The sequence below is a fragment of the Leptonychotes weddellii genome, chromosome 6 (assembly GCF_054177405.1).
Source record: "Leptonychotes weddellii isolate Sample4059 chromosome 6, ASM5417740v2, whole genome shotgun sequence".
Lineage (NCBI taxonomy): Eukaryota > Metazoa > Chordata > Mammalia > Carnivora > Phocidae > Leptonychotes > Leptonychotes weddellii.
In genome coordinates, this window is record NC_138374.1 from 42,641,197 (window position 1) to 42,651,188 (window position 9,992).

The window sequence follows — 9,992 nt, forward strand, 5'->3', positions numbered from 1 at the left end:
TGCTGGCCGGAGGATGCAGCTAGATCTGAGGGTGGGAGAGAATGAAGAGAGAGAGAGTGGGATGCTGTCATTTAGTGCTTGAATTGGCTAAAGATGTAAGCCTGTCCACTTCTTTTCTTGGTCAAAGCAAAAAATGTGTAGGAGTTAAGTGAGCAGGGTGTTGATCAGGTATACAGGACTGAATAGGTAGATGTTTAATTTATCTTATGGGAGCTTTGGGAACCTGGACTCTGATAATTTCCCTGTAATGAATCCATCTCTCAAGACTCCTTTTCCCAAAGAAAGCATTGTCTTCTGTAACCTGTCCAGATACTTCTTAACATTTTGCTTGTCAATGTGACTGCCAGCGTCTTAGAGACATTGACTGTTTAGGCGATTTCTATTACCAGAAAAATATGGGCGCAAAAGCTTTTCTTCTAAATGAATGTGTTGTGTAACATCCAAGCTGACTCAGAATACAGGTGCATGCTTTAGCTCTGAGAAGGTAGAAGAAGGGGGAGAGCCCAAGCCTGACAAGGTGTGGGGGAGGAAGGACAGCACCCAGTAGCACACGCCACCTTGTGTTGCAGTCTTCGCCTAAACTGTATCTCTGGGAAAGAGTTCCTGGCTGCCTGTTTGTATCCCTGAGTCACCACAGACCCCCCACCCCCCAACGTGGGATGTTAACCTTGGAGCAATATGGAGATTAGCTGCAGAGCTGAAGCAGAGTCCCAAAGGGGCTTCAGTTCTGCAGAATCTACACAGCCTACTTTACCATACACTGGCCAGACGCTAGCGCTCGGGACGTCCGAGCTGACGACTGGAATCCCTCAAGGTAAGAAAAACCCCCTCCCAGGAAATGGACTCCTCCAATTTTCTCACATGATTATTCAGGCACTTTCACTTTTCCATATATAGGAGTCACTCAGGAGCAAGCTGTGACCAGTCGGAGGGAGTGACACATCTGCGCTCAGTTCCTCCCTCCTCACCATCCTCACCTCCCTCTCACGTGCTTGCGGGCCGTTGGGCAGAAGTGAGCCCCGTGGCTCTGCCAAAGACAAGCCTGTTGGGTTTACAGAAGGGAAAAAAAAACAAAAAACCAACAAAACCAAAAACCCAAACAAACCTCAGGCAAAGTCACGGCATTGAAATCGTTACCCTTGAAGAAACTGCGTGGAGAAGCGTGCAAAGATGAATGGCCCAGTGGATGGCTTGTGTGACCATTCTCTAAGTGAAGAAGGAGCGTTCATGTTCACATCGGAGTCGGTCGGAGAGGGACACCCGGGTGAGTAGGTGGTCGTGGGCCCATGGCAGCCGCGGCCAGGGGAGTCATTTCACGAGAGGCCTTAAAAACAGTTTGTGTTGGTTACTCTGCAGGACCTCTGGAGGCACAATATGAGGTGTTTTTCATTCTATTAATTTGTAGTTTTGTAAAACAGTCACTGAGTATGAAACGAGAAGTGGCGAGGTAATGAAGCTGAGGGCTCGTGCTGTGCCCACCTCCTCCACCCACAGCAGAGGACACACAGTGGGTTGACGGAACATATTATACATGGGATATTATATCATCAAATATCAACTTTATATATATTTTGGGGGAGCAGGGAGGATACAGCTTTATTATTGTTGAGTGACTCAAGTTAACAGACAATCTTCCCTCAGACAAGACCACGGTCACTGAGTTTGGCATGTAAGGCACGTGCAGTCTAGGCATGAACAGCACATTCTAGTAGTCGCTGAGATAGTTCGCCAGGTCCTGAAGGCCTCAGGTATGTTACCTGAGAGAAGTACAGGTGACCTCCTGAAGAGGAAGAACATTCGAGCAGTTTTTGGTGATCTGGGGAAAGGGAGAGGCTCACACATGCGAACAGTGAGGCCCATGATCAGAGCCTCAGGTTGGAGATCAGTGGTTCTCAGACCTCAGGGATAATCGGCATCACCCGGTGGGCTTGCTAACACAGAGTGTTGCGCCCACCCCCAGAGTCTCTGATTTAGTAGGTCTTGGGTGAGGCTCAAGATTTGCATTTTTAATAAGTCCTCTGCTGCTGTGGGAACCACACTCTGAGAACTACTGTTCTAGAAGAATCCTGGGGGCTAGACACACTGATTTATGTCTTTGAGCACTTCTTCAAAATTCATTTGAGTATTTGAAGTTTTGGTAACTTATCACCAAGGCTACCTTTTCTTCGTCTTCCTCATCCATGTTCTCTCATACCTTGTAACTCAGCTCTGGACATCTCACACCCACCACTCTTTCCATATGCTTTAGCCAGTGGTTCTCAACAGGGGGCGATGTTGCCCCTTTTCCCCTAAGGGCATTTTGCATTGTCTGAAAACGTTTTTGGTTGTCTGCCATAACTCTGCCATGAGGGGTTGGGGTGCTATGGGCACTTAGTGGATAGAGGCCAGGTGTGCTTCTAAACATCCTGAATGCACAAGACCCTCCCCCCGACAACAAGGAATTTTCCAGCCCCAAATGTCAACAGTACCGCTGTTGAGAAACCTTGGCTTAAGCTGGGTTTTGTAGGTGACTTAGCTCAATTCAAAACAAATAGCCTCTTTCATTGTGCACAACTTTATAAAGTCTCTAGATCTACAATGCTCATAACCTCGGATTCATTTCTGTGTGTAACACATGAAGACCATACATGGGTTAGGAGAAGGATTTGCTCCACTCAGAGGATGTGGACATGCATCCTTAACACGCAGTGGCCAGTGGTCCCCTCGTATATACAGCGGTGCGCTCAGTGGACAAAGAAGAAAAATTCTAGCCAACCAGTTAGCTGTTTTGTCCACTTCATGGTAGGCTTTCAGTTTGTCTGACTCTCCTTTCACTTGCCAAAATCAATTAACTGTCCATGTAAGTCAGCTTCCCCTAAGGCTTGGTGATGGCTTGCTTGTCATTCCAGTGCTGACTTCTCCACCAGGAGGATAATATGCATGCTTTTTTCAACTTCCAAGAAAACCAGCTATTGGCTACCTTAAAGCTACTGAGCGATATTGATAGAAATTCTGAAAACCTAAAGAGACTGTTCAGATAGGGCCTCCTTAGGCATTCCTTTAGTCTGTGGAGCAATGTTAACACGTCTTGCTTAGCTCCAGTTTTATCCCTAACACCCCTTATCCCACTTCCCTGTGTGGACTGGGGACATGTGACCTGCGTCCTTGGAAGAAGCAGAGTCAGCCATAGTCGGCATGTGAGTAGCCCTAGGAGTCCTGATGTGTAGGCCTAAAAGGGATATTTTAGCAGCAGGCCTTCATTGGTAGGGGTGTGCAGAGGGGGTGGCCTCGGACAAACCTAGATTTACAACCAGGATCTGACACTGGGGGGAGGTTGCACAGAGACCCTCAAGGTGTAGTAGCAGTTTCTGAAGGAAAGTTTAGAGAATTCACCTTGAATGGCAGATTAATATTTTAAGTTGCATTGACGTCAACATTTTAAATGGTGCACTTGTGAGAGAGAACCACTTGATTCTGGATCTGGATCCTTAATATGAAAACTGAAAAGCAAAAACAAAACAGAAAGACACAAGGAAACTTTTGGAGTGATGGATATGTTTATTACCTTGTTTATGGTGATGGTTGCATAAGTGTATTCACATGTCCAGACTCCCCAGATTGTATACTTTAATTTTATGCAGATTTTTGTACACCAATTATACCTTGATAAACCTGGAAAAAAACCTTATTAATCTATTAAGTGCAAACTCTATGGGTATTTTGAACATTAAATGAGATGTAATATGTGTAAATAGATGTCACTTTTATTTCTGAAACTGTGAACAGTGACAGTTCACACAACCCCAACACAAGAGTGGATTTTTCCAATGTGCAATGCATTGAGGGTCTGCAAGCTCAACCATGTAGAGTCCTTAAGGCAAGTAGTGAAAAAAGATCAAATCCCAACTTATGCTGAGCCATTGTCAGTCCCACCTTGACTGAGGTCAAACCCAGCTATTAGGACATCTAGCCTTCAGGAGGCTGCGTGGCCATGGGCATGACCTGAGAGCTGCTTATGGAAAAGTTCTGCAGAACAGCAGTGATGTATAGAGGCTCTCTTCTGGAATTCCTGTGGGTGGGGTGGTGGATTTGGGCGTAGCATCATATATACAGTACGCTGCAGCTTCTAGAACCTGCAGAGCAACGTATCTGTTTGTCCCATCTGATTTTACGAGTTGGCACCTAATCTTACCAATGTTGTTAGCTATTTTAACTTCTATTTCTAGGAGTTTTCTAGGTTTTAGACTTAAAGGGAATATCTTGAGGAACAAGAGGCTTTTTAGTAGGAGAATGTGTGTGTGTGTGTGTCTATGTGTGTGTGTATGTGTGTGAATTGCTTTAGTCTCTTAGAAGTGATTTTGGGATGTATTTCTTTTTTAGGGAATGCTATGAGTTTATATAATACAAGTCATCCAAAATTAGGCAGAAATGGGAAGAAATAAAAATTTCAAAAAGTTCCTAATTTTTTATATTTAAAAAAGTGTCCTCTTAGGTAGGTAAATTTGATATGTAAACTTACCAAATATCTAATTATTTTAACATTTCAGTTTGTATTACCTAATATTTCTGTGATTCTCACACATGTTCGTTCTTGTGCAGACAAGATCTGTGACCAGATCAGTGATGCCGTGCTGGATGCCCATCTGAAGCAGGACCCCAATGCCAAGGTGGCCTGTGGTAAGAAATGCCCGCTCCCTCCCTGCTGAAGACCTCAGCGGGCTGGGCTCGAGGCCTCTGCCTGTGCCTGTGCTGGGGCTCTGGGCACAGCAGGGAGTCAGGGGCCCCAGCACCTGGAGGGCCCCGAAGTGATCATGGATGCAGCTGAATCAGGGCCTTGGCCAAGGTCACAGGAGAGGGGGTGCCCGCATGGAGACCAGAGCCCCCCTGTCCTCACTGTGTGCCGCACAGACGGCTTCCTCCCTCTCCAGCGCCGCCCTAGCCCCTGCACTGAGTGCCGCAGGGACCTGTGCCCTCTGAGGGTGGCCCTCACCCTGATATCTTTGTGACTAGCCAGTGAGAAGCTTGGCCCACCTTGATCTCAGGATCTCAGCCTGCGGTGCAGCATTAGCAAGAAGGGGCGGGAGAGGCGGCCCGGATACATGCTATATGACAGCCGCCTACCCCCGTGGTCTCACCCTGATCCACACAGCGATCCAGTGGAACTGTGGTCTTCAGGTAGCAGACGGGCAAGCAGACCGAGAGAGGTTAAATAAGTGGTTCAAGATGACGCGAGCAGGAGGTGGCTTGCTGGCTGCGAAAGCGAGGTGTGACCTGTTCTGTCCAAAGTGTAGTGTCCCGGGCGGCATCTGCCCATGCTCAGCACTTCTGCTGGGGTTTACTCTGTTTGTTAGCATTATTCTCTTATGTCCGGAATCCATGCCTTGTGAGACCCTTTGCGAGAGGTCTGGGAGGGGGGCCCCCCTCCGCTGGCTCGTGGCCGCCGACTGTTCTCCCTATCTCGCAGAGACGGTGTGTAAGACGGGCATGGTGCTGCTGTGCGGCGAGATCACCTCCACGGCCACGGTGGACTACCAGCGGGTGGTGAGAGGTGCCATCAGGCACATTGGCTACGACGATTCTGCCAAGGGTGAGGCGGGGCTCCGGGTCTGAGATGCGTGGGCGTCCCGACGCTGCATGCGAACTGAGGCTCTCGGTCCTCGGCTAGTGCAAATACCACCAGGAGGAAAACATTCCTAGACCCGCTTGGCAGGGTCGGGGGTCAAAGTCTCTGGCGACAGCATGGTGGCCCACGTGACGGCGCCCAGTTGAACTACCGCGTGTCTGTCCGTCCGTCCGTCCTTTGTTGACTCTGGTCTTCGTGGTGCAGGCAAAGGCTTTGGAAGAGAGAAGCACCCACTGAGTAAGGGGAGCTGCCCCCTGCTGGGGACGTGTTCTCTGCCAGGCCCTGGGGCTGCTCTTTGCAGGTGTCCTTTTAACTGTTTGAGGCCCTCTGCCGTACTCCTCCTGCAGATGAGGAAATTGAAGCTTGGGAATGTCCATAATTTGCGTAAGGTGACCGCCAGCAGGTGGCTGCCCATGTGGACTCCTGTGCTTTCTGCTTCCATATGCTGCTTCTCACGATAGACAGAGAAAAAGGCGACTCCGCCCAGAACCGGTACCCATGGCAGGTGAAGGGGACAGGCTGGCCGAGGTGGGCTCCAGTGCCAGGCAGTGTGGGAGCCTGCATTCCAGGGAAGGGACACAGGCCCTGGCAGGAAGTGAGGAGGAGCGCCGTGATCGGGGCGGGCGTAGGGGGAGACCGCTGGCAAGAACAGAAGGGCACAAAGCAGATTCCAACATCTGAGACGGGGCAGGCCGGGAAGGGGCCCAGCCTGGAGCGGCCTCAGAGAACAGCATGCGAGCCAGATGCTGAAGGCCTGTGGGCACTGACCTCCCAGCTACTGGGTCTTTAGGGTGACGTGTGCCGCCGCCGTGGGTCGGGGCAGGCTGGAATGAGGCACTGCACCCGTATGAGCGAGAGCCCCTCGCCCCTGAGGGCACAGACACAGAAGCTCAGCGCAGCCGCCTTTGGAGCCGCCCGGAGCACTCATTTAAGCACATGAAAGTTTGGGGGGGCCATGTCAGGAATCAGCAGGAGGAGAACCAGTGAGCACAGGCAAAATCTCCCAGTCAGCGCATGAGGGTGTTCATAGAGGAAACACTCTGTCCCCAATCAGCAGCTTCCCCACATGCCACCATGCAGAGCCATCACCCTGTTCTACAAGGAAAAGCCGATTGTTTACATACGTGTAGACCTTATTCAAGAGCAAGTCTTGTTCTGCACTAGGTGGAAAGGAAACTTCCCAGGAGGCCATGTCTCCTAGAGAGAGAGAAGCGAGAGAGAGCCCAGCTCTGCTGTGCCCAGCTTGTCCCCGTGCCCATACCCAGAGGACCCCGCGCAGCATGGTGGCTGCCTTAGGGGGGCCCCCAGGCTAACTGCCCCTTACGGCTCCGGGCCACAGTCACGGACTGGCTGCCATTCTGAGCCCTGCTCCTCTCCCCTTAGTCCCCTGAATTCCATGTTTCCTAATCACTTGGAGCCCTTGATGGATTTGCAGCGCTGAGAAGATTCACCATTTAGAGAGTGATTAGGAAAAATGCAACATGTTTAATGCACAATGGTGAATCCTTGGCAGCCCTCTAAAGATGGTTCATTGGTTTGTGTGTCCAAAAACGTTTGCTGGGAACAGGAAGCTGCAAGGGACAAAGGTGTCTTGATGCTCCCGGAGGGGGGCACGCCTGGCATTAAATGGTGCAGTGTGAGGTGCCCTGTGGCGAGTCGGTGGCACAGTGTGCAGTGAAGGGAGGGAGGGGGAGGGGAAGTCTAGGGCCATCTAGGGACATTTACTGAGAGCTGGTTGGATTTGGGTGTGTGGGGATGGACAGTTGGAGGAGGAGGAGGAGGAGTATTCTACACAAAGACACCTAGTGGAGGTAGAAAAGCAAGCCCCACTGAAGGCTACACTTAAGTGCATTTGGCTAGAGCAGTTCAGCTGGGAGGGGCTGGGTGGAGCTGAGGGGCTTGGGCTCTGCTTCATTTGGCGGGGGGTCCCCACATGAAGCATGTACAGAAACAATAGACTGGATCTGGGTTGGTTGGTTGGTTGGTTGTAGTAAGCTCACACTGGCAGCCTAGGTTGAATAGACTGGGAAGAGTGACAGTTACTCAGCTTGTCACTAACACTTGGCCTTGTGGTGGAGCCTCTGTGATTTTCAGCCCCTCATTCACACAGTCCGTATGGCTGAGCCCAGCAAGGCCCGAGGACCTACAGGGAGATGAGTGTGCTGTCCGGGCATGGCGGCCCCTTCCCGGGCTCCTTGGGCTGGGCTGCCACTGGCCAAACCTCCGTGAACCAGTTCCAGGCCTGCTGCCCCTTGCTGGGGAGAACAGCCTCCATCTCTGTGCCTGACCTTTGGCGATGGGCAGACGGGGCCTCAGCCTCCAGAGGGGTGCCTTTTCCATTTTGCTCCAAGCCCTGTGCATAGCCTGGGATCAGAGGACTCTAGGTCTGGGAGCATGTCTGAGTAGTTCCTGTGCACTGTATTTGTCCAATATATTTAATACCTGCATCAGGCACATCCCTGGGCTTCCAAACTGCAGTGCTGGAAGGCGATTTTCAGCCTGGATCTTAGAAGGTGCCTAAGGGGGCAGGGCCATGAGTCACCCACCTACTCTTCAGCCAGAGTGGCTGTAGCTCTTGATCTGGTTTTTATATTGCAGTTCTGTGCAGGATATATATATATTTTTTAATTTTATTTATTTATTTGAGAGAGAGTGAGTGCGCGAGAGAGAGCATGAGAGGGCAGAGGGTCAGAGGGAGAAGCAGACTCCCTGCCGAGCAGGGAGCCGACACGGGCCTCGATCCTGGGACTCCGGGATCATGACCTGAGCTGAAGGCAGACGCTTAACCAACTGAGCCACCCAGGTGCCCTAGGATATATATTTTTAATCTGGATATAATTTAATATAGTAAAATGCACTGTGGAGGATTTTCTTTGACTTAGAGTTCCAGATGATCATATGGGAAGGATGCATGGGCTTCCCCACCCCTGGGCCTCAGCTTTGAGCCTAGACAGACCCCAGCTGGTGAGAGACCACCCACCCCAACACCAAATGCCACGTCGGGAGCAGAGCAGTCGGCCAGGAAGCTCACAGCCACGCTCTGCCTGACCTGTGTTCCCCACTAAGGCCCACTCTCCCTTCTGCCTAGGCTTTGACTTCAAGACCTGCAACGTGCTGGTGGCTTTGGAGCAGCAGTCCCCGGATATTGCCCAGTGTGTACATCTGGACAGAAACGAACAGGATGTCGGGGCCGGAGATCAGGTAACTAAACAGGGAGAGTGGGCGCCTTGTCAGGTCGTCGGGATAGCACTGTCTCCGCCCTGGCTCGGAAGGTCACGAATGCTGGATTGAGCACAGTCCCGTGCAGATGGTGCGTGCACGAGGTACCCAATACACACTGGAGTACCAGCCAGGTGTTAGATTGGAAGCAAGTTGTCCCGTCGTCTAAAGTGGGCCTTGCTCAGTCGGCCCTCTCCCCTGCTATAGGGTTTGATGTTCGGCTATGCCACCGACGAGACGGAAGAGTGCATGCCCCTCACTATCATCCTCGCTCACAAACTCAACGCCCGGATGGCAGACCTCAGACGCTCTGGGGTCCTCCCCTGGCTGCGACCTGACTCCAAGACTCAGGTGAGCCTCCTCCTTTCGCTCCCCCCATGGAGCCCAGACACACCCTTCCAGCGCTCCCAGGCCCTCTTGATTCGTGTCATGATTAAGATAAAAATGTTCAGTCAGGACACTCAAAGAATTATTGATTGTGAAAAGAACTATTTATTTGAAAACTCTTCAGGTCTAGACGTTTTCTCTCCCAATTTTTTTTTTATTATGAAAAAATGCTTAAAATACAGAAAAATGGAAAGAACTGTTACAGATTTTTCTTTTTTGCCTTCTTAGCATATGTTGACTCTGGTCATGTGATTCCCTGGCCCCCCCCTCACAGTGCTTAATCGGTTTCAGACTTTCGGTCACTGCCCTTCCACCTCACAGGCCTCTACCCCTTGAGCAAAGACTGAACACTGAGTTGACAAGTGCTGTCTGCATCTCGCTGTGGCCCTTTACCCCTGTTTCTCATGAAAAGGCTTTCCCTTTGCTATTTTGGACTCTCTGTCCCCTCGGGCCCTGACCTCGCCCCTCCAGGCAGGGGGAAATCCTCACCCACGTCCACATTTAAAGGTCAGCCGTGATGCAAGTGTTAGCGGATGTGGAGGGCTCCTGTCTGCCTCCGCGCTCCGCGTCCCTGCCCTGTTTAACCCTGGTGACCCTGCGGACCCCTTTCCCGGGGCTTCCTCCCTGGCTCCTCTTCCGCCCTCCAGCAGGTCCTTGGCACCTCTTGCACACCCTCTCCCTCCACCAATGCTCACGCCCAGTTTCCACCATGTCCCACTTGGCGCCCCAAGCTTCTACCTGCAGGGTCTCTGAATCAGCGGTCGTCTTTCTTTTTTTTTCTTTT

The 9,992-nt window shown here is 51.1% G+C and overlaps 1 protein-coding gene across 1 annotated transcript in view; it reads left to right on the forward strand.

Annotated features, from left to right (window-relative positions):
* Positions 1 to 517: 517 nt before the first annotated feature.
* MAT1A (methionine adenosyltransferase 1A) overlaps positions 518 to 9,992 on the forward strand; it is a 15,854-nt gene continuing 6,379 nt past the window's right edge. The window contains exons 1-6 of the mRNA XM_081823991.1: positions 518 to 814; positions 898 to 1,264; positions 4,579 to 4,656; positions 5,444 to 5,566; positions 8,691 to 8,803; positions 9,029 to 9,172. Of these exons, the coding sequence (XP_081680117.1) occupies positions 1,171 to 1,264; positions 4,579 to 4,656; positions 5,444 to 5,566; positions 8,691 to 8,803; positions 9,029 to 9,172 (552 nt within the window). The 5' untranslated portion in view covers positions 518 to 814; positions 898 to 1,170. The remainder of the gene's footprint in view (positions 815 to 897; positions 1,265 to 4,578; positions 4,657 to 5,443; positions 5,567 to 8,690; positions 8,804 to 9,028; positions 9,173 to 9,992) is intronic.